At 40.4% G+C, this 25,031-nt stretch overlaps 2 protein-coding genes across 5 annotated transcripts in view; one reads left to right on the top strand and one right to left on the bottom strand.

The window, feature by feature from the left end:
• The window catches only part of sesn1 (sestrin 1), a 49,975-nt gene extending 33,667 nt beyond the window's left edge, over positions 1–16,308 (bottom strand). Inside the window, exons 1-2 of the mRNA XM_034075946.2 lie at positions 16,207–16,308; positions 15,288–15,599 (exon numbers count right to left, since the gene is read on the bottom strand). Coding sequence (XP_033931837.1) covers positions 15,288–15,599; positions 16,207–16,281 — 387 coding nt within the window. The 5' untranslated portion in view covers positions 16,282–16,308. The remainder of the gene's footprint in view (positions 1–15,287; positions 15,600–16,206) is intronic.
• A 1,761-nt stretch (positions 16,309–18,069) lies between these two features.
• cep57l1 (centrosomal protein 57, like 1) lies at positions 18,070–22,625 on the top strand. 4 transcript variants are annotated; one of them, XM_034076093.2, is made up of 11 exons: positions 18,070–18,327; positions 18,973–19,144; positions 19,239–19,421; positions 19,514–19,635; positions 19,958–20,071; positions 20,162–20,239; positions 20,459–20,548; positions 20,650–20,724; positions 20,823–21,085; positions 21,156–21,300; positions 22,257–22,625. In XM_034076093.2, exons 1-11 carry the CDS (start codon positions 18,304–18,306, stop codon positions 22,455–22,457), a joined length of 1,467 nt encoding a protein of 488 aa, XP_033931984.1. In that variant the 5' UTR covers positions 18,070–18,303; the 3' UTR covers positions 22,458–22,625. The 4 variants fall into 4 exon arrangements, with proteins under 4 accessions (XP_033931984.1, XP_033931985.1, XP_033931986.1 ...); XM_034076094.1 differs by lacking the exon at positions 18,070–18,327 and adding an exon at positions 18,338–18,566; XM_034076095.1 differs by lacking the exon at positions 18,070–18,327 and adding an exon at positions 18,636–18,723.
• Positions 22,626–25,031: the final 2,406 nt, after the last annotated feature.

Below are 25,031 nucleotides of genomic sequence, written 5' to 3'. Positions count from 1 at the left end.
AATAGAGGGAAAACGGTCTGCCCAGTACAAAGAGAACACCGTCAAACCAGTCAACAAAAACACTGATAATTCTGTAATTCTCATATCTACAACAGCACCAAATAGAAGCTCTGATTGTCTGAGTTTAAAGTAACTCCATGTTCTTAAAGATTGACTCCAACTATTTCTGTATATCAAAAGTATGTACTTATATAAACTGGGTTTTTAAACAGCACAAGTGATACATTCTTCAAAGCTCTCCAGACAGAAAATCACACACGAAATGAAGACGGAAAACATTCATGGCTTGTTTTTCTCCCTGTTCCCCCTTCCCCCTTCCGCTCTTATAGTGAAATGTATGCAATGGGGATGTGTTGCACAATGAAGCAACCAGAGTGTTGTTTACAACTCCTGCAACGTCTCAAAAGGGAAATCTCGAGCAAACACGGCCCTTATTGTAAGCAGTTTATCTGCTCAGATCTCCAATATCAACAAGTGAGACTAGCCATCACAGAGTATCATTGTGTGGTGACCACGAAGGCAACATCGCATCAGAAGTGAAAACAAGCTTGTGGGTTAGAGCTCCACCATCTGTTTTCTTCTTCTCACATGTATGAGGAGAAGAACAACTACTGAGACAAGAGAGTGATGACAGCATGTTTAGATAAACGCTCACCTTCACACACCTGCGCTCAGAAACGCCTGGTATTTCACAGAAGTTATTTGGTTCAACAATTGATCTTTTTAACTTCTTCCTCCATATATAATCGAGTCATGCTGACCCATATTACTATATGGGGAAAGACAAACTAGGTCGCTGCTACAACAGGCCACTGAAAACAAGTTTTACTGATTTTCGTTAGCTAATCCTTATTGATATTTGAGTTATTTTCTTATCTTATTAATGCTATTCAGGCCAATACTTGTAAACATACAAATGTTTTAAAAAGGATTACTTACATTAGTAATGCAAGTGGGAGATTTTCCAGTTTGGTTTTTAAACTTGAGCTTTAAGTATCTTTTTCAGTTTCTAAATTGGTGTCTTAAGTAAATATCACTACACTTGGGCATTGGTTGACTAAAAACAACTATTTGCACTGTGGCTTGCTCCGTCATGTACTGTATTACAAATACAGTACATGACCACTGTTAGTTTATCCATCTAGCTTTACAGCAGAAACAAACAGAACAGCGTGGACTTTGCTGTAACGTGACACTGCAACAACAAAAAAGCAAATCATGCAGATGAAAATAAACACTCACACAGAACTGACAAAGAAAATTACAGACGGGCAAAGTAGCCTGGCAGGCACAACATGTTGACATGTTTGATTACCTCTAAAGTGCAATAAATAATATGTACTGTAATATGGGAAGAATTCGCCACTAATCTTACACCTTTTTTCCCACTAAGCTAAATCTACATATTTCTGAAGCTTGGTTTGGTCCCAAACTGCTGCTGCTTCAGACTAATGTGTCAACGTCTTGACCTGCTAACTGGCTGAACTTTGGGAAAACATGTTATATAAGTTACCGTACATTAACATTAGCTTTCTCGTCTGACATTAGGGCTGCACGATATTGGAAAAAACTGACATTGCGATTTCCCCCCCCTGCGATATATATATTGCGATATGAAATCATACAGGAATTGAAGAAAAGACCCGCAAACCATCCTTTCTTGAACTTTAATGCTAAACAATTGGTATTTTTTTAACTATATTTAACCTGATGAAGGATTTTAGTCACGGACGTCTGGATCTTAAGTTATCAGAGCAACAAGCTGAGCTAGCACGGTTAGCAGCGCCGAACTGCCTTGGAGAAACACATGAAACTACTTCAGTGTTTTTACCTTTAATCACCGGGTCGGTTTGCTTTGGAGATTTGATTGTGACTAGGGGTCCTTATAGAGTTCCTTCCTTCCCCTCCTCCTTCTTTCCTGACGTCAAGTGACGAGATAATTAGCCAATGGGCCACTGACACTCCCTTGAAACAGACCAATAAGCGACTGAGGGCTTGTCGCTGAGTGATGTCCCGGGAGAAAAGCTCACGCGGGTCACGAGGGGGTCGTTTCTTATGGCAGATATGGACTCCTTTTCTCAATTTCTGAAATTAATGTTTGATGTCGGGGAGAGCTGATGTTAGTTCAGTGCTCAGAGATATTTACCAGGCCGTTATCCCCATTGGGGAAAAAGAGGGAGGCAGTAAAAAAAAATTAGCTGACTGAGTGACTCGAGGGTTTGTGTATATTTTTGTGTTGGTCGGTTGCCAACCTTTACATGCCTGGTTTCCTACGGGCCTCCCGACTGCTTACTGCAACATGATTAGAAGATCTACAGAGGAACAGACAAGGCGTGGCAACCTGCCAGCAAAGACTATTCAGGAACCAGACAGAGAAGTTGCTCTTTGTCTCCCCCACCATCGATCTCCCCATGGCCTAGATACTTCTGTTCCCTCAAGTGGTTAGCCAAGCTTGGCCCCAACTATTCTTGTACCTCTAAGCTCTCTAAAAGCCAGTCAAAATCTTGTCTTTTCTCCACTATATTTCCCTGTAGTCTAGCCTGGTTTTCTCAGTAATGTGGAAGATATTGCAATTTTTGTTTTGCAGCCCAAAACATATCTTGTTCTTTCTTTGTCCCTCGTTGTTTCCTCTACTTCATCCCTGTCTGTTTAATGTTTCTCTTCAGCGTTGTCTCTGCTTTAGACTACTGTACCCGTTCATTCACCTAGATCCAGTCCAACCTCTGTACTGTGTATCAAACAAAGGATTGCATTGTTTCCCAATATTTCTACTTGTTAGGATCTCCGTCTAATGTGCTCTTTGGCCCTCAGAGATTATACTTGGTATTTTCAAAGAGGGGTCCATTCTTGCTTTGTGTCAGAGTCATACTGCACCCTCACAGTAAGCCTACACGCCCTGGTTGAAATGCTCTGATGAGGGCAGGACCTCCTTTCCATACAGATCCATATTTCTGTTTGCTGGGCCACCAAATAGACTTCTACAGGTCATAAGTTAAATATTAATCCTCAACAATAGTCCACATTTCTATCCAGTCCATTTGAACTGTTGTTGACCTGTGAGTCCCTTAAATGTAATAATGCTGTATTTCTTCCTGAACTATGGTGAAGTGGAGACCCTCTGCAGAACACTCGAGGACCTTTGGGAGTTTCTGAACTTTGACAACTGCTGCCATAATTCAGTCATCCTACTGCATGACTCCTACATTTTCAGCAGGTAAGAAAACATGTTATGAAACAATCTATAACGTCAACACGAAGAATACATAACAGGTGCAGTTCAGCCCCACCCATCCAAGTAAATGTTTTTCAGAGCAATTACATTTTTGTTTAAAGCGATAGACCACAATTTGTCAATCTGTTATCCCATACTGTACAATAAGAATCCCTGTCACGTTTATTTAAAAGCCTGCTGAGTTTTTTTAGTCATCCAGAGGAAGAGAAACATCCAGATTTGTATCCAATGTTCTTCTGGGGAACATATGTATATAGATGCATTTCATGTGTGTCACTCAAAGATAACATCTCAATCAAACATCCACATTTCTTTTCATAAAGAATAGAACGTTTGTGGAAAAACAGTTAAACAAAAAGCCATCTTCTTTCAAACATCAAAGTGGCTTAAGCCAACATCTGGAATAATTCGAAAAGGAGGGAACAACTTCAACTATTGCTGCAAACAACAAAACATCAATATTTTCCTATAAGGCCCTTGAGTCAGAAGGGCTCAGCTTACAAAGAACAAAGTTACACGATGTGCTTCCAGCGTTTATCCAACCTGACTCCTGCAAAACAAGTCAGTAAAGAATGACAAAAATACTTGCATGTACTATTGTGACGAAGATGTTATAAAAAGTGTTGTGCCTGGGTGACGTGCCATCAGAACATGGAGTGCTGAGAGAGAGAGAGAGAGAGAGAGAGAGAGAGAGAGAGAGAGAGAGAGAGAGAGAGAGAGAGAGAGAGAGAGAGAGAGAGAGAGAGTGTGTGTGTGTGTGTGTGTGGCAACATGATGTAAGGGTATCGCTTCCGATTACTCTTTCGGAACATGTAGTACGAATGTGTGAGTGTTAGGAGGGTAAACAACTCTGTGCACTTGTTTTGCACGTTTGGAATTAAGTTTCCGTTCTTTATTCAGGCATGAACTTTAAAACCGTTGAACTGTTAAGAAAAGAAAGAAAAGGGGAACAAAAGCATCTTTAGGTTAGACACAAGCAGCGACCACACACACCTCCAAGTTTCACTGATCACACAGAGGAGGGACAAAGTGAGACAAACATCCTAACCAGCCACATGCAACCCACATGTAGAGGTTATCATCTGTAACACACTCAATGTTTGGCTGCATCTGTTGTAGAGAGCTAATAATATCCTTATATTTAAGTACTTATCATGAGGTTTATTATCATTGACAAGCGAAAATAATATTTTTTAGGGCGACTTGGGGAGAAGGGGAGACGTTACACACAACATCGATATGTTGTCAATTTTATTCAGCTGGTATTGCGAATCTTTTAGCAAACGGCTGCCTTTTTACTCATCCAAAAATGACAGAGCAACACTGTCATTCATTTGGAGTCATGCTTTCTGGCCCATTGGTAAGTCCATTATTCACACTTCTCTCAGCTCTGTTTTTGGTCTCTACAAACTCCTGAGGGAAATATCTGACACTTTAGCTGCCCTATGTTTACAAGCTAGTCGCTTGGTCTGCTGTTTGCCACTGAGCAGGTAGAGTACGTTGGGTGGTCAATGAAAACAGTAAAGTTGTGTGGTGGCGGGCAGCATAACAACAAATACTTTATAAATGCATCACTATAAAAGCAGAGAAGCTGCAGATTCAGGTTAAAACTCTCTGTAGGGTCATCAATCAAAACAAAAATATTGATTATAGTTATTTTAGCGTGACCTTCTTTGCTTATTGACTTTTGAATACAAATGAGCAATGCTTTTTTCTTGTTGGCCAATAAGTCCACACCAGTAAAACAGTTCTTAAAATGTTATTTAGCATTAATATTTTCACACAGCAGAACTATTCTTCCCCTAAAAAATCCCCACATTATGTATTTGGTCAAAAATGTTTTGTCGATATTAGCCAGGCTTTCTCTTCCGTCAGTCGACGGCAGGATGAAAATGCATCTCTAGCGCTTCATCTTGATCCTCAAAGTGTCTGTGTGGCTGCCAGTGTGGTGAATCAATATCATCAAAAGTATTTTGGCAGAGTATCTGGTTACACTTACAAAACTAGAGGCTCAGTGACAGCTGGCTGCAGCCTACAACCATAAATACCATTTAACTGAATGTGTCAAATATAGTTTACAGGAAGTATTGTATGTTATAATAGCATTTGTCATTTTAATCTGTGATATTAAATACATGTGTACTGATATTCAAATGTATGTTAGTACATTTAGTTTATGTTTCAGCCTGATTTAAGGACAATGCAGCAGGACAAACATTCAAGACATCATTTGACATTGACTTTGGAAGGGGGGACTAATAAAAGTAGTCTGCATTGAATTTTTTGAAGAAGCTATATTCTCTTTGTGGTGAAATGGTAGATTATTCTTGACAGGCAAAGTCAGTCATCTGACCTCAATCCAAATTTGATTAACTTTCTAAAGACCTTGACTTCATTTGAGTGCATACAATGGTAGACTGTATTGAAAAGGCTATGCATCTTACATTGCTCATTCGATTAAGATATAAATAAAACATGTAATTCTGTAAATATGTATGTGTTTGACACCACATAACCTCATACATTAAGGTGCATGTATGTGCAGATTCATGGCAGACACATTTCTCAATGAGGGAGTGTTACCCTAAGTAACCACTTTTTATAAACACTGCATGTCTGTCACACAAACTGTCACACACATTCTCTCTCCCCGTCTAACCTAAAAACACACTTTTTATTTCTAGCTAAAGTGCAGAGGTCAGAGGTGAGCGACTGTGGGAATGCGGCGGTCCCATAGCGTGAAACTGTCGCCGTCCTGACAAACTGGCCTGTAACATAAACACATACATCAGCTCGGGACAATACCCATGAGAAGAGAGCACAATACCACTGCACACTGTGCCTGAAACAATACCACACACACTGAAACAACACCATAGCTACGCCAACATGGCACTTGGTGAACTGAAGCAACCCCATTTGGTGAGCCGCACCACACAATGCCTGTACGGGGAAACGATCCATCGGGTGCTGCTGACCACAGCAAAGTTCATGTCTCAAAGTGTGGGGTCCTGTCAGGACTGAATGAGGTGAGCACTGTGTGTGTACTTATGCATGTTTAATGTTTTCCTTCCAGACTTGAGGCAGTTAATCTCACAGAGAAGTCTAAACAATCATATATTTGGCTTGACACTGAAAAAGAGCAATGTTAGTGAAAGTAAATAAATCAAGATTTCTAATATTGACTCATTAATTCAGACGTACACACCCATTATGGAAGTCTAACACCCAAAACCAATAAACCTTTGTTGGCTAGAGGTGCACCAATTGGATCCGTTAACAATTATTTGGATAAATCCATTCATCTTTGGTGTCAAAACAATGAAAAATGTCCCTCACATGTTCCCTGACCTCAATTTGAGGCTTTAATATTGCTTAATCTTTCCAATCAGTGGTCCAAATTAAAGGAAATTAATGATATAAAGCAGAAAAAGAGCAGCAAAACCTGGATATATGTGTGCATGTTTGCACGATACTTGACATAAAGAACTATTACCTCATCGAAATTGTTGATTTTCTTGACTAACTACTGTAATTCAGTACCATCTTCTACCCAGGTCAAAAGCAGACAGTGGGTAAAGCGATAAAGAAGCATTTCACCTGGATTTGGATTGGTGTGAATCACTGATTACACAATATCTCCCAAAGGAAACAGGAGCGAGTGTCCCTAATATTTTGTTTGTGTATTCTAGCTGGTTAAGCCTGGTGTTGAGCCTGTGTGGTTGGGATCCTAATAGGGGCCGCCTCAGACTGTGGCCTGGACCGCAGCCACTGAGCTATTCATGCTTTGTGACCTGACCCACAGATGCCTTTAAATCCTGCATGCTCACTACAATACCTACCACACACACACACACACACACACCTGGAGACTTATCCTAACCTTAACCAACACATGCCTAACCCTAATCCTAACCAAGTCTTCACCATAAAATTAATGATTCCCCTCATGGAGACCTCCAATTTGTCCCCATAAGGGAGGCGAGTCCCCACACGTGACTGTGTAAACAGATTTAGGTCCCCACAAGTATAGTGCCACTAGGCCACCCACACCCACACACACACACACACACACACACACACACACACACACACACACGATGAACGCCCAGTGACCACGGCAAAAGGAACAGATTTAAATCATGCAGAACATTTCATGCTTTTAGCCCAGTGCATGGAAAATTCCCTTCCAGCAACTTGAGAGGAGAGCAGAAGCTACAGACAGGTGCAGAGTGCCCTCTTGTGTCCACACAGATGAACTGCAGCTGCTTTCAGGGCCTCCATACGCTGTGGGAATGATGACAACACTCAACGGGCGAATCTTTTTCATCAAGTAAAAGGCCAAGCATTAAGAGGCTGCAGGATAAAAGGCATGCATTGATTTTGTTTCAAATACTGCCTCCACTGGACAATAACCTTCATCATTCATTTATGAATTTGATCAAATTAATCCTGGACAGATGGCATGCAAGTTGATAGATGAAAGTGTCCGAGACCAGGGGCCGAGTTTATGAGGCAAGTGGGATGATATGCAGCCACTTCAATATCAGCGAGATGTATTTTGTTCGATGGAAATACGATGGAAGTTGACGAGTTTTTTCCTGTCTGGGTAGTGCCTATAGTTGTCCTCTCCGGCTGCATACAGGCCTAAAGCATCCATCAATAAAGTAGTACTAAACGTAGAGCTGTACATTTTAGTCGACCAAGCGATTAGTTAGTCGACTAAAAGAAAACTGCCAACTGTTTTGAGAAAAAAGTAATTATCTGCATTCTATTTCTTAACTATATATCTTTTGAGTTTTTAAAATCCTCATCTTGTCCTTTGAGAAACTGAGATGGCCAATTTTTTTTGGGTGACATTTTATTAGACCAAACGATTGATTGATAAATCTAGAAAGTAACTGGCGGATTAAAAGCCTGATTTCATAGAGAGCAGCAAGAGCTTCCCTAATGTGTTAACACAAAGTGACAGAAACAGTTGTGCTAAGTGAGAAAGAAAATAGCTTTCGAGAGAGAAGTTCAAAAGGTTTTGTTAAAAAAAAAAGATGTAGCATTTGGATACCAGGTTTGGACTTGACCTGATAGGCAAAGCACAGGCGTTTCTAATATCATTAACGATGGCTCTGTTCTATTCGTATCCCAATAAACTGAAGCTGCTAAATGGAATTCAGAAATCATTCTTGTAATTAGTTGCACCTGTATATTTACTGAGTCATGTCAAAATGGTCTATTGCTGCCAAAAGAAAACAGGGTCAGTATACTGTACCTTTTCTCACAGCAGGCACTTTGACTAGTCACAGCAGGAAAAGCACAGGTGTAATTTATAACAAATGGCTCCATTTCATTAGTGTCAAAGTAAATCATGTCAGCTCGCCAACGGAAACAATACCAGGAGATACTCGCTGTTATCATTACTCCTGTGGTGTTCATGCTACGACAGCCTCCTGCTTAGGAAATGTGTTAAATCAGCATGTTTCTTTGACATGTTGCCGCCAGAATGACTTGTATGCTTTCTACAGTCAAATAAAGCTTCAGTTTCTACTGTCAACAATAAGCCAACTGAAAAGAGAGAGTTGTGTGAGATGAGCGGGGAACTAAATAAGCGACGGAAAGCTTTCCCTTATAAATAATTTGTGAACTTTAATTCGCTATGCACGTTATAAATATCACATTATGGCAATAAGAGGAATAGAGCGTGCCTCGTTTATTCAACAGCACCATGTGATCACCCTATCTCTCTGTTCGGATAGGAGCAACACAGTAAATCCTGCTCTACCTGCAGCAAAAACATTGCTTCTTTTTTTTTTTTTTCGCGCTCTGTCCTGATCGGCTGGATCTATATCTCTTTTATTTACGTGCCTTTTCTGTGTGTGTTTCTCTCCTTCAGAGAATGTATTATTCCTTTCCCACCTCCTCCTGCAGCTATTTGTTACTGTTGTCCACCGCCTCCTCCCTCCACACCCTCCCCCCTCTCACCCTCCTCCTTCTTCTTCCACAGTCTCGGGGTGTGTGGGTGAGACAAGCTGAACCTTGCAATGTACGCTTGATCAGACGGAAAACAACTGCAAGGCAGGGAGAATTGCAAGAACATGGGCTTGAGTGACAAAGTGACCTGATTATTAACATATCATGGAGGAGGATTTCTCTCATTTAGGGGCTCGTAGACTTGGGGTTCAAGTCGTTTTCCAGTGTTTGTTCCATCTTGCCCGTCGTTTCTCCTCACCTCACGTACGACTACATGTTTTATTCAATCCCTTATCCCTTTCCCCCCGCCCCGACTCTTGTTCGACCTCCAGTGTGTAGACATCGTGTTTTGCAACGTTCCCTTTTTCTTTCTTTCCCACTCTCTTCCATCTCCCTCCCTCTCTCAATTCCTGAATAGCATTGCCAGAAATAATTGCAGACAAGCCAGCACCCCGGCCCCGAAGTAACGGTTTCAACCAACCCACCCCATCATTGCACCTCATGCCATTGGTACCATGACGACTGCTTGGGCTCTGCAAAAGCTCATACCCAGCGCTCAGTGACAGGATAACAGCCTTAACATGTTTTATAGGAACAGCTGTTACAACAACGATGGAACAACTTACATATTCCTTGTTTTCTTCCTACAGGAAAGTGTTGAATGCATTTAATTAACTTGTATTAATGACATAAACATGGAGGATGGGGCTTTTTAAAATCATTTATTCAGGCTTACCACAGGATTGACAGTGACCTAGTTGCACACTTCCCACATGCCCCCTCCTCACCAGTCTTCCTGAGTCTACAGCATGCTGCACTGGCTGGAAGGGGGGGGGGCTCCGTCTGTGTTGTAGGATCAAAGTGGGGGCTTGTGTATTAGTATTCTTTCCTAGCATGTTAGAAAATGGTCTCTCTTATCCTGGAAAAACTGGATTTTGGTGCTGGAAAGTCAAAATGTTGTATTGTAAAGTTTTTTTTTCTATGCAGTCAACTACACACAAAAATTGAGACTTATGCATTATAGACTTATTCATTATTGGTTGTTTTAAACTCATATCTTAAATTGCAAAGCCAATCACTCTGTTTTATTAACACTTTTGGGAGACTAAAGAATTACACTCAATATGATGATAAAGTCAATTATACCAGGGCTGAAACATATAACTGCTACTGCACTAGAACAATCCAATAACTAATTGTTTGGTCTATAAAATGTCCACAACAGTTTCCAAAAATCTATTGTCTAACTGTCAAACCCAAAAGGTATTCAGTTAAGTGATATAAAGCAAACAAAAGCAGCACATCCTGGCGAGAAGCTAAAGAAATGTGTGAAATACTTTATAAAACATTCTAATGGCTCAAAATTGAACAATAACTTAACAAAAGCATCAGAAAAGAAGATACAATGCATCAAAGAAGAGCAGCTATGATCACCAGTTTCAGCATCAGCAGGGTCGAAAACATTCATATTAAGAGAGGCTAGAATTAGTAGGCTATAGAAAAACCTTAAGTGGCTACAATATGACAGCCACATAAAGCTTCATGCAGCTTAGTGAGATTGAACATCCCACACTCTGTACACAGTCCAACCCGTCCCATATCCACCCATCACTCTGCCCAGCAGCTGTAAATCCACAGATTTATTTCCCTATCACGTCCTCCATATCCACGGAGCACTGTACACTTACTGTGCTAAAGGTCACTGCCTGCTGTTGTGCTGCTGCTGCTGCTTTCTCTCCCCCCTCGACATGCAGTTTGTCTGACCTGGTTCGAGCTGAGATCGCCCATAATCCAGCCGACCTGTCCAGACCACAAGACTCTCTCTCCATGGGTCCTCCTCACTTTATTTACAGAGTAAGCAGAGGTAGCCCGGAGAGGACTGGAGGCATGCATACAAACCCCCTGACACATACAGTATACATAAACACATTCATGCACAAAAACATGAAAGAAGAGAAGTTGTCATTGGGACAGTAAGAGTGGACTTTAACACTCTACGATCCTGTTTAGTCAAGTGTGTCCATACAGCCTCACCATAAGCATGCCACCTATGGAAAGGCTTTGCAACAGAAATCCACCGTGACACCAACCAATCAGAAAGAAGGGATGAAAACAACATCAAATAGTAGAAACATTTAAAAGTCCAATTCAAATGATTGTATTACAGTGATTATCCAGCAACACATATTTCAGGCTTTATCTGGACCTTGATACACAGATTGAAGGCAGTGCACACCCTTACAATCTGTATGAGTGACATCATGCACCTGATTAATTAATGAATCATTAAAAAGTAATGTGATCAATATCAGAGGTCATATCTGGGGCGCTGGAGACCCTCCCAAACTTTCCATGTGGAGACAGAAATGTGTTCTGGGTTATTCTGGGAGGAGGCCAGATCCAGGAATTTGTTTCACTTAATTAATCACACATATGTGTTTATTACTATGGGCTGCTCAGTCCTCCTGAATGTCCCAAATAAGCTAAATAAGTATGAGTAAAAAGAATAAGGAGCAACGTAAACATCGAAAACCTTTGCCTGCATCGAAGAAAAACAATAGTGATATATATTGTAGAATATAAAAGAAAATATAAATGTGTTTCACATCATTTATAATAACATTACCATCTTTTTTACGTAAAAGAAACATAAATAGGAGTCAAAATGAGATTAAAAATCATCTTTGCTGCACAGCATACAGAATATTTGTAATCCCTATGGACAAAGGAGTCTTTGAGGATTCTGTAAATACGTTTAGAAATGCATTTAATGTTGTCAAACACCCACTGGTTTTTTGAAAGATTGCCAAGATAACCGATGCTTAGCTCTGTGGCTTAGTTTGTTATGATAATACTTGAGAGGCACAAACTGGGGCTATGCACTTCTGTACAATGCTGAATTGTGTATTGGGACATTAGGATAAGTAACACTTGGCTGTAGAACAAGCCTCAAATCTTGGAGTTTTTCTGCAGTTATGTAAGGATACCTAGAAATGACTCAGAAGTGGACTGAATCAAATTCAAAGAGACACTAAGTCCAGTTGGTATTTACTGTGCCTTCTCTACAGGTACATAATGTCATCCCTGTAGGGTGCAGATATGGGAAAAATCCTCAAAATATAGGCAGCACCGGCTGAATCACAACAGGTTGAACTTTGAGAGTGGCTCCAAATTCAAGTTAGGGTGGAGGGCTCAATGGAGTAATTACATAACACAAAGAAACCCCTCTCTGTCTCTGTCAAGTTACCCAAGACTGGGCTCCTTTCATGCAGCAAGGGAACATGGTGACCGGAGAGAGAGAGGGACGATGGAGTCTGCCCACCCCTTTCATAGACTCAGAACAAACACTCACTATTGTCTCTTTCGTGGTTTGTATGCATTTGTCTTCACCCATGGTTATGAATTCCTAAAGTTCAATGAAGCTCAGCGAGGTCAACCGCCTTTACAAGTCCCAGGATGACCCTCTGTCTCGGCGTGCTGACCGTACATGCAGGATTGCACAGGTAAGTGATTTTGACCCTCGTATGTTCACCCCAGTAGATCCCTACACAAAGACAACATGTGGGAACCAGACCTTTGCCCGCACATATAACCCTATTTTCAGCCGTGACCCTGTGACCTTTAGGACTCCGAAATATTGGGGCAACATAGCAAGGCAAACATTCAAACCCACACGCCTATTCCTATAACTGTGTGAACACAGCTTGACCTGCATATTCACAGCGTGCCTTGAAAAACAAGCAACGACTCAGATTTCAAAAAAGGCAAATGAGGCAACAGCCAGGCGCGGAGGACGGCCTGTGGCCTCAGATGACGTTTCTGAACTCTATTTTACCATGTGCAACTATTATTGCAACAAAGAAAGAAAAATAATCGACATTTTTGGAAAACCACTTCTATGACAAGACAAGATATACTTTATTAATACTAAATTGGCAAATGTTTTCGTTGCAGCAGCATGTAAAACAAACATTGCATATTATATAAAATAAACAGTTGTACAATATAATGTGATTTCTTGCCAAGAGCAAGACGGGGGATAACTGTCCAAACCACTCTTCTATTTGAACATTAATTATAAGGAAACAACCATTATCATGTAACCCTAGATTAGCATAAAAAATTGAAACTATGAGAAAGAACTAGCCTAGCTCTGTCCTATAAAAAAGATGTATTTTGGGGTACTGATGCCTTGTTGTAAAAACAAAATGTGTTTTTTTTATGGATTCAACAATGTTAATTAAGAGACATGTTTGGGCAGTTCCAATATAAAGGAAAAGTGTTGTTCTCCCAAGTTTGTGTAAGCATGTCATACGCATTAGCCCTATTTTTGTACTAGGACATATTAATAAAGGCTTTTTTTAACCAGTGTGCCTGAAATGTATTTGTTTTAATTAAGCACTCTACCCACGGACATTCCAATTTATACAAAAATAAATATTGGATTTACTTTCCAAGAAGAAATGTGCAGAATATTATACACATTGGGCAAAAACATGGTTCCAGGCCATCTCAAAGCCGAGAGTATTAAGAGACGTTATTCTCACTAGTCAGGGGGGCTTCCTCTTCGAGAGGAGGGGGTCGCTATGAGGAAAGCACCGTCTGTGCTTTCAAAGATTTTGTCTTTAATCAGCGGATCTGCCGGAATTAGAGGTCTGTCTGAGCCCAAGCCCTTAACCCCTTCCATCCCTGACAACATGAGAAAGAGGTGTGTGTGTGTATGTGTGTGTGTGTGTGTGTGTGTGTGTGTGTGTGTGTGTGTGTGTGTGTGTGTGTGTGTGTGTGTGTGTGTGTGTGTGTGTGTGTGTGTGTGTGTGTGTGTGTGTGTGTGTGTGTGTGTGTGTGTGTGTGTGTGTGTGTGTGTGTGTGTGTGTGTGTGTGTGTGTGTGTGTGTGTGTGTGTGTGTGTGTGTGTGTGTGTGTGTGTGTGTGTGTGTGTGTGTGTGTGTGTGTGTGTGTGTGTGTGTGTGTGTGTGTGTGTGTGTGTGTGTGTGTGTGTGTGTGTGTGTGTGTGTGTGTGTGTGTGTGTGTGTGTGTTGGCCAGGGGGGTGTTCAACTGTGGGACCAGAACAACATGAACTGCCCCATTGGGCTCATAAATGCACCCTTTGGCAGGTCCATAGCAAATGCAGCTTAGCATAATTCAAAAATACCAGACGGTGTGTACTGCGGAGCACTGTTAAACCTGCAAAGCAGCTTTCTCCCTCTCTCATCTCTCCCTGCCCCTCTCCTGCATCTTCCAAAAACACTTCCGCACAAACAGGAATTAATGCCGCTGCCAAACAGTCTATTTCCTCAGAATAACACCATGGCAGGCCATCAAAAATAGTCAGGCTTAATTTTGTTGATTATAAGAGGACTCATTAAGGACAACAGGCCACAGCTTAAACCACGCTACAAGCTGGACTAATATTTGTTTTTGTTCTCTGCAAGGGGTAATTTTGACTGACAAAATCTATTAAATGAAAACCGTTTACACAATTGTTAATCATAAAAATATTCATCATGAATAAGAATGTATTTAAAGGCTGGTCTACTTCTTTCGGGGTTTATCAGTGTTAGCACAGATCAGACAATAAGGCTGGTTCAGAAAGAATTAAAACCAGCATGCATACAAAATTAAATGCAGCTACAAGCCGTGACCTGAATCCAAATTGCACCCTACCAACACATCTGCAATACACCCTAAAAAAACTGCGTGGCATACAGATATTGCTGACACTGATGTTAGAAGGCTGTACATATTCCATGTAATGTTACACCCATCTTATACCCGTGTACATATTCTCTGTGCGTGTATGCATGTAGTGGAGGGCTCGATTGGCAAATGCTTGGCTCTTCTAGTGTTTGAGTGTTAATGAGTTCATGGTCTCTCATCGTGCCATTGAATGTAACCCACTTGACTAAACATGCAATGAGTTTCCTCTACGCCCTGACTCAGCCACAATGCTTATGAAGAGGTGAGGAGAGGAATGGCAGCCGAACAATACCTTTGGCACTAGTATCAAAGGACATATGACAGCCTGGTGCAGCTTAAAGCAACATAGAACAGGAAGCTGACCGTGTCATTGTTTTCTGTATGAATCTCCTACCTGGACGCCCTGTAGAATCCGGACGCATTGCTCCTTGACGTCATCGAAGGGACAGCGCTTGGTCAGCATGAGAAGGTGAGCCAGGATGTCATTCAGGTCACTTTCAAGAGGGCTTTTCGATGCTGGAGCCAATGTTGTAATGGGTCTGATGGTCTCCACTCTCCTCATGACGTCCTGGCGGATGTTCTCCATGGCTTCAGTTCTGGAGATGGCATCCCGGCTGCCGAGCTCTTCCCATCGCCCCAGAGACTCCCGGTCCTGCACTTCCATCTTTTGATGTAGGACTAACGTTTGTGGCTGTCTTACAAAAGGCTGTGCAAAAAATAAGACATGAAATTGTTTACATCACAGGATGAACAAAACTATCTTTATAAAAGGCATGCACATGTAATGTCATTCGGTGTCAAACATCAACACACTGACATCACACTAAATCCAAATGTATAGATACCACCAGGGTATAAATATTTATTTTCAAAGGGAATATTTAATTTAAAAACCTGGCCATTCATACCATGTTTTGTTATCGGATTTGTTGACTGTCAATCATGGGTATTTACCACAAAAAAAACAGGCTCTGGCATAAATACAGCATGTTGAAAATACAAATGTTTGGTCGGATACCAAATTCCAAAAAAACAAGCCGGGTTAACATACGCTATATTGATGTTACAAGCCACCATTATGATGAATTAAAGAATGATTGCACATACTTTTGAACAACAATGAATTGAGGTTGTTTTAACTTGTCAGTTAGTGAGTCCATTTAATCTGCTCTTTTCTTCCTTTCGTGTCAAGGTTTTCAAGCAGCCCGTTAACAAAGACAGCAGTAAAAGTACACAAGAACCACGGTCAAAACAACATTCCTACACATCAACCTTTCACTGTGAGTCAAAAAGTGTCATTCTCAAATACTCACTTTATCCGGTGCAGGTCTTCTGTTACGGGGCGCCTTGCAGCCACAGCACTGACCAGTAACGTTAGTCCCAGGCATAGTTCCCAGGGAAGAAACGACAGGAGGCAACAACTTTATGGTAAACATTTGATTGGCAGAACAGGATGTTCAATGAGACGAGACCCTTGGAATTATAGGGCGGCACCTTGTGACATTCTGACAAATGATTGGTTGAAGATTTCTTTCCAGCTAGCGGGGGAAGGTTTTATGGGAGTTGAGTTCTCTTCGTTCGAGGTGTCTTGTGGATGGTGGCACTTAAGAACTACATTTCCCGTCATACATTTCGCGGGCAGCAGCCCCCCCCCTTTCTTGTTTATCAGAACATACTGAGAGAGAGACTGATAGAGAGAGGGAGATATGTTGTTGTGGTACATTTCCATTCATATGATAATTACCCTCATTTGTGTTGAACTAAACTAGAGTATCTTAAATGTGTTTTTCAGCAAACGATGTATACAAGACATGGACCCCTTCATTGGGCCTATGTGTCCCTTGAATACATTTAAGACATATAGTCTCAGTACTGTGAAATATCAACAAAAAATAAATTATTAGAAAGATATAAGAAGTGTCTTGAAAAGATTTGCAACATCTAACAGAATACCCATAAAAATGCATTCACACAATTTAATTAGATGAAAGTAACCCCTGACCTAAACACAATATCAAAGGCAAATCAAGAAAAAATTGCTTATTTGAAATGCATTTCAGAACCCAGACACACACATACACACACAGACACACGCACACACACGCACGCACACGCACACACACACACACACACACACAAATAAACTCACAAAGGAGAACATGTTTAACTCTTAGTGCATATATAGTCTTAAACACATGACTACAGTATTTAAAATAATATACAATGTGTGAGATTAGATGTGAACTATGAAGAAGTATTTTAGATTTAAAATGTATATATTTATCGTTGAACTATAATGCCTTTTAAAAAACATTCAACAAATATTTGTATTTCATCCAAATATAAAATAGTTAATCAAATGTATCACAGACAGGTACAATTATCTGTAAGAAGTTAAAATTGGATACGGATGCCATGCAAGTTTTTGTTATCGACAAGGGTGATTTTCTGCAAGACGAGCAAACAGAAAACTTTGAAAAACATTGCTCAAACCTGCAGAGGAATGGAAATACAGAACCAGAGTTACAGAAAAATATGTATTTCTCCTGGTGCAGGAGAAATACTGCAATAGCCTGCTGCAGCCTTTAGCTGCAGCAGGCTATTTGCATAATTCTGTGCAAATGTTTACTGAATGACTAAGTAATTTACTGGCCAAAGGCACTTTACTAACCGACAATCATAAATGATCAGAAGATTGCTTCAAGAACGCTCAACTATTATGTTGTTGTTGAGAATGATGACATCTCAGCATAACATTTGGATTTCAACTTCCTATTTTGCAGTCTATGAGGGGTTCTTTCTTAAACACTTATTTTAATCCAGGCTGTCACTGCAGACACTGAGGTCATGTCCTGAGATTTGTGTTTATGTGGTAGAGAACATGGTCACATTTGCCATGTTTTAATTCAAATGAACACTGGATAATATACAATACTATGTCGACCTCAACTTTAGGGGGATTGCTTTCTCCGTGTACACTTAGCATTTGTAACACTTTCTCAAAAAAGGCTTTTAGTTACTTTTTCAGCATTGTCTCTAGAAATTGTCTAAAAGACTTGTTCTTTTCAATAAATGCTTCATGCAATACTCTTAAAATATATACAATCCTAGCTATAGCCATGTTTTACTTCTGACAAAGGTTTTCGCAAGGTTTTAGATTTAGGTTTAGGTAAGGGTATTATTATAAACACAATGGGCTTTCGCTTTCACGACATTTAATCTCAAACATCTATTTTCTGCAAGCATCCTTAGGAGAGTTGCCAGTTTGAATCAGTGCCAAATGCCTGAAGGCCTAGAATTGTTTGTTTATGGTGGAAGGTGACTACTTTCGGATGTATTATAATAACGTATCATGGTGTCTTTATCAGATATCTTTAAAATACAGTCTGTGGTAATCTTGTTTAAAAAGAATGAGAGACTGGAACGGGACGTCGGTAAGGAAGCAAACAGGGAAGGCGGAACCAATGTGATGAAGGCGGCAAAGAGGAGGGAAATTTAAAAAGTGCGGACTGCATGTCGGTGACAGCAGCACAACTGAGTGGCTCGAAGAAATCAGTCAGCTTGCAACATAAAAACCAAGCAGTCGAAGAATATTATTACTATATATAGACATATAATTATTGTGTAGGGACTAGACACCTCATGTCACCAAATGGAGACTTATCAGAACCAGGTAACGAATCATCCGTTAGCTGCGGTTGTTGCTAACAAATTAGCTCTAACATTGTTTACTTTCGCCAAACCGGCGTTGGCTGCTAATTTTAGGTTATCTGAAAGAGCTTTTCTACTGATTTTGTTGGATATGTTTATCGAGCTTCGCTTACAAGAGGGTAGTTGCAAAGGGCTTTACTGATTTTTGATAAGATAACTTATTATCGAAGTGTTATTTGTAAACAGAACGGTTGGTTTTAGCTTCCGTAATGTTAACGTTTGCAGAAAGCTTGGATTACGTTAGTTATACATGTTCTTAGACCTCATCTTGGGCTGTGGGAACTTTTAATAGGCACTTATTAATAGCTTGTTTTGTATTGACCAAACAGTTATTCGTTGATTAACCTTCTCTGCCCTTTTGTCTGTAGACATTGGACTCACCCTCCAAAAACAGTTACATTGGGAGCTATTACCAGCCTCCAGACCGGATGCGATCACTAGCAAGACAGCTGGAGTTTCAGGCTCCCTCATCAATCTGCATGGACCCACAGATAACCAGCCCTCGAGGGTCTCAGACCAAAGCTAATATTGACAGCACAGGTATGGGAAATACTTTTTTCTGTAGCTACCTTGTACAATGAGTTATATTTATATCCACCTTCCACAATTTTAAGTCCACCTTTATTTCTTTCAGCTGTTGTTGATGCACTGAAGACCCTCCAGGAGAAAATCAGGCGATTGGAGCTGGAGAGGAAGCAAGCAGAAAAGAGCTATAGTCAATATTCCCATGATGTTCAGAAGCATCAACAGGTCACGGCATCAGTACCCAGTCAAACAGCAGCCAGCGTGCCTGAGACAGAAAACTCTGGCAGGAAAGGTAAGTGATGAAGGCGTCAGAGAGAATGGCCACGGCAAATGCAACGTTTTTTTCTGTGTTTGTAATAGTTGTATCTGTTTTCATGATAACAGAGTTGGACTCAAAGCTGCAGTCTGCAGAGGCTCGATGTAAGATTCTTGAGAAGCAGCTAGACTACATGAGGAAGATGGTTGAAAATGCTAAGAAGGAGAGGTATGCCCTAAAGGAGAATCAGGTAATTAAAACATTCAACTAATACTTTTCTTTCAAAAATAGCTTTCATACAGGCATGAAGCGCGATTTGCAGAGCTAAGCTAAAACTGCACAGACCAAAATAACCACTAAGGCTCTTAAGTAAAAAAACAGGCTTAATATTATATAGAGAAATATAGTGTGGAAAACAGGGTCAATATCTTTCAAACAAGATTTGAATAACTCTTTTAGGTGAGATAGAGGTACCAAACGTTTGTAAAATCATAATCTGTGTTTTATTAATTCCTATCATTTCTGGATGTATATTACTACGTCTATATAATCTCTGTTTACTCCCGCTCAAGGCTTCACTGCAGAAACAGCGGCCAAGCAGCTCAAACTCCCAATCTCAGTGTGAGAAGCTGGAGAAACTAGAATCAGAGTGTATCAAATTGAGTCTGACCCAAACTCTGGCAGAGGTAATTCACATTTTTACCATTTTGTCTAAACACTGATCATTAGAAGCTGAGTGATAAGATTATTATTTGAATGCAATTTCTCTCTTTCAGGCAAAGCTTGCCATTCTGGAGCAAAAACTCCTGCATGAAGAGCATGAGCGTAAACTTGTGCAAGTGAAAGCAGACGAGGTTAGTCCACACACACTTCACTTTTTCAATCAGCTAAACAAATTTGCACATTTCTTTGCACAAAAGGCAGAACAAGTTAGCAATAGTTTAAAAAAAATGCAATCATAAAATACTGTATGTCTAGTGGCTTTTAAGTTACACTGTCTAATAATGGTTAAATGCCAACACAACCTTAAAAAGACTGACTTTAATGTGTTGCCACTATTGCCACCTCCTCAGCTGCAGAAGGAATTGAACACCAACTTGCGATTATCTCTGCCAACAACTGAAGAAATAAAGCCAAAGAAGAAAACAAAAAAGACCACCAAGGTAGCTTTTTTACAGATAAACTCAATAACTGCCTGTATTCATCTTATGAGAAAGAAAGTTGTTTACACATAGTAATGATAACAGCTGTCTTATATCTCCAGAATATCTCCAGAGAGAAAGAGCTGGCATCACCGAGCGGCCCAAGGCACAAAATAATGCCCTTTGTTGCAGGAACGGTAAGTCAGTTCTGATGCTCTGCAATAACAAACCACATATTATAATGTTCTTCCTTTTTTTTAATTGAATTGAATTTGATTTTCTATTCCTGTTGCAGTCGACCAGCCCGAGCCATTCAGTCCACGCCAACATACAGAGTATCCTTCACATGATGAAGCACCATCAGCCCCAGCTGTGTGAACGAGTGAGCGCTCTGCAAAGGTCTGGTTGTGCGGCCAAGAAAAGCCTCCAAAAGGACTTCTCTCCATCTTCCACCACCTGTGACAAGCCGGACAGGGACCCCCAACGAGCGCATGAGTCACTTAGCTCGCTGTCTGACCTGCTGCTCGCTCTGCAGGACGAGCTAGGACAAATGAGCTTGTAAGTAAGCTTTGTTATACTGTTTAACATTTTCTTTAACATTTGGTAATCTGTGTGTTTTTGTTGTCAGTGAGCATCAGGAGCTGGTGCATCAGATAGATGCAATGCAACATGGCGAGCAGATGCAGGATCTGCAGAGAGAACTGGAGAGGCTGGTCGCCAAGATGGAGGAGAAGGGAGCTCAGATCACTAAACTCCGCAAACACCAGCAGACGGTAAAGCATAACTCACCACAACACAGAGGCAGGCTTGGTAGATATGCAAAAGTCTTGTATGCCAAAAGAAATGTAAATATGTCCAGTATTGGTTTTTAATGCCAATTTCTTTTAAAAGTCTGATCTGCCGATTCAGTCCATGAAATTCAATTTGTGTTAAAAATAAAACATTGACTAGAGACCATATCACTGTAAACATGAACAGTTTCGTAGTTTATTTCCTGTTGCCGTGTATGTGAATGATATCAGCTTACAGTAAGTAGGAATAGACTCAAGCTGTTGCCAAGCACACAATTCCACTTTAACAGTCTATTAAATAACTTAACATGACATTTCTCCAAAACTGAACCCACAAAGAGGACATGATGTGTTTGTGGTTTTGACGTTACTCTCTGTGCGCAACATGAAACCATCTTGCGCCACATGAGTGCAAATTCGTAAAAGAAAATGTCTTATTTCACGGACTGATTAGCTGTTCACCAACATGACCAATTAGCTGTCAATCGACCTTGTAGTTCCAGTAATCCAAAATTCGATTCACAGGTAGCAAATAAGTTTGACTTGGACAAGATACGTCTCAGGATAGTTTGTTTGACTCTTTACTTAAACAAAAAGGTATCAAATACAAACACATATTTTCTCAGGTCAAAAAACGAGGTTGCTCTGTGCTTCTTTCTCCTCCTCACGCACGCCAATCACCAGCAGCTGCCGTCGGCTATAACGTCTCGTAATCACGAACAGCTGCGGTCGTCTGTCGTCAATTTCACACGGCTGGTTCAAATAAATGATATAATGGCACGAACAACAAAGGATTATAATATTCAAATATATCAAACTATACATTTTAACATATGGCTCCTACAGACCTGTTGGTGCATATGTATTTGTAGTGTGAGTTGATCTCCATCCCTAACTCTGTAGGTATCTAATGTTTCCTGTCTTTGGCTCCTGCACAGGTCCACCAATTGACCCATCCTGGGTCTGAGGATCCTACAACCACTAAGCCAAGTAGCATCAGGCCTCCTGTTCCCTCTCCTGTGAAGGCTCAGAAGAAAGGAAAGAAAAGCAGGCCCACTAACAACAACCTGCAGCTTCTTAGAGAAACCCAGAAGTTCAGAAACAAACTAAAACAGGACGACCTCTGCTGGGAAACATGAGGCTCTCTGAGAGACCTTTCTGTGTGCAGGCTTTGATGCTACAGCTGGTTGGACCACAACACTCCCATGGTTCCTTGTGGTCTGTTTTCCCTTCTCTTCAAATGGCCTCTTGGATATTTTTAGTAACAACTGAAATGAGGGAATAAAGTGTTTTTGTGTTTCCCACAGGACTTGATAATGTGTTTCTCCTTAAACCTGTTAATCAATGGGTGATGGACTTAAATGAAGTAATGCACATACATGGGTAGATAGTGTATAGTTTATAATTAATGACCATGATATCTCCAATGAAGCTGGAATAATCTATTTTAATTTAAAAATAATTGTAATAAAGCCTTTGCGCTCAATATTGTAAGTATCGATACATTTTTTTCTCATGTTTCACACATGTTTTTCTATAACCGCTTCATTGCTTTAACCTCACACTAGGGGGCAGTGCTCAGCCATATGTCAATGTTACAAATGTGAGGGATTACACTACAGTTTCATGCATAATACAATAACAATTTATGGATTTATGGGTGCAGCAACAATATCCTAGTGTCCTTAACAGTGTGTAATAGAGATGGATCAACTTTGTTTACTCTGTTATAGCAACTGGTTGGACAGTTGAGTAAATATAGCCCTGGCCACAGGACAAACGGATGTGGTTTCTGATCGAGGTGCACAAGTGGAAGTAACAGCTTCTTGCCACAGTCTTGTGCAAAATCACATTGCCAGAACAGTCACATTTCTGTTTAAATTAAAATGATAGCTATTACTCTTTTTCTTCAGATTGGTCACAAGTTCCTGGTTGGCCTTGCTATTTTGCTTTTTTGAGTCAGCCATCTTTTTATGCAATGAATATGTGAAGCTGCATCATAACATTCTTGCATTATCTCCTTGTTATCAGGCCTGTCAACATTTTTTATTAGGTCACAATTTTGAATTATCAACTTTAAAGCTTGTCTTAGTCACTCCTTATCCAAACCACAGATTCTAGTGTTTTTTTGGTGAGAAATTGTTGTGACAAAAAAACTTTATTTAAAACAGTGCAACACCCATAACTTCCAAGGTGCTGGGTCATGGAAGTACAAAACAGCTGATTGTTATTTTTGCCCTCAGCATTTCAGTGCGTTATCTAGCTAAAATTGATTGGTCCTGGTATTCTTGGCATGCCTCTGAGTTCATGGCATGGCCTAATGGACTGAGCTGAGAGAGACTAAACCTATTGTATTGTTTTCCTGTGATCCCATATTAGATTACAGAGCATGACTGGACACAGGAATCAGGTTAGCCGAGGCAAGTACAGAGCCCTCATTGCCCACAAACAGCATTTCTCCTGACCCTGCAGCCATGATACCCGTGACTGGACGACCCTCTTTTTAATAGGAGTGTGTGTAGGAGGGCTGGGTAGAGTCTGTGTAAGGCATTTTGTGTGGGTATGTCAAAGAATTTCCTATAAATGACCAACATCTCATGAAGGTAAGTACATTGTACATTTTAATGCTGCAACTATTTGCTTTTATTATCAATAAACACGAATTACTTTCTTGAATAATCGTACATAAAAAAGACAAATGTCTATAACAGTTTCTAGCACGATGTCTAAATGTCTTGTTTTGACAGTCCAAAATCCAGTGATAATCAGTTTAATATGATTTAAAAGAGAAAAAGCATTTTCTGACATTTATGCATGAAAAATGTAACAATTAATCCGTTGTGCACATAACATGGGATTACTTCTTATGCTGATCAACTCATTGCAAGATTAGATTGATCACAGTGTGTTTTAGTGTTACTAGTTTCCATGAAAAAAAAAAGTATATCTTCAGTGTGCGAAAAGCTCATAAAAGCAGTTCGTGATAGAACTGCAGTAGTATTGCTGTCCATTACCAGCAGATACTGTGCTGGGTTGTTTTGTATGGACTCACGAGAGAGGAATGATGTGGTTGTCCGAAAAAAAATTGTTCCTGAAACTTTGGTTCTGGGAAACAGTGGTGACTCGGTGCCACTGGAAGAATAACTGCTCAGCACAAGCCCTAATTACACACACACACACACACACACACTTTGTTTAAGAATGTATACAGACTGTGATTCTTGAGGGTGAACACAGACATTTCCTTTAAAGCCACAGTTTTTGCTACATAAGCAGAAACGTGCTGTGACCTGGGAAACGGCCTGTGTCCTGTCTCTGTTTTTCCAATCGTGTTGTTCTGAACAGATTGGTGGGTTCCTCTGGGTTTCAATTGCGACATGACAGCAAATAAAGTTATTTGGCTGAAACGAATTATGTTTCTGTTTCCTTTTAGAGTTTAATGATATACCATACAGTAGGCTACATTTAAAGCTAACAATGGCTAGCTTGGCAGAATGTCTGTAAACAACTACAGATCTTTTCCCCCACATAAAGCTGCAGTGTGTGGTGACCACCTATTAATACACTGGGACATAATTCATACATGGAACTACAGTTGGGGCAATTGTTCCCACACGGACATGTTATGTGTTTACTATGCTGTGTGTCCTCCTGAGTCCTGACTTCACTCTCTTCTTCCCGGACTGCAACCGGATAACATGACCTTAATTGCT

Source organism: Pseudochaenichthys georgianus, chromosome 24, assembly GCF_902827115.2.
Source record: "Pseudochaenichthys georgianus chromosome 24, fPseGeo1.2, whole genome shotgun sequence".
Taxonomy (NCBI): domain Eukaryota; kingdom Metazoa; phylum Chordata; class Actinopteri; order Perciformes; family Channichthyidae; genus Pseudochaenichthys; species Pseudochaenichthys georgianus.
This window is presented reverse-complemented; position numbering and strand designations above follow the sequence as displayed.

What these genes read in the sequence shown, in the direction of transcription:
- cep57l1 (XM_034076093.2), top strand. Translation starts at nt 18,304, where the DNA reads ATGAGAGACTGGAACGGGACGTCG. An exon ending in GAGACTGGAACGGGACGTCG is followed by an intron (nt 18,328 to 18,972) that starts GTAAGGAAGCAA and finishes TTTTGTCTGTAG; the next exon opens with ACATTGGACTCACCCTCCAA. An exon ending in AAACAAAAAAGACCACCAAG is followed by an intron (nt 20,549 to 20,649) that starts GTAGCTTTTTTA and finishes TTATATCTCCAG; the next exon opens with AATATCTCCAGAGAGAAAGA.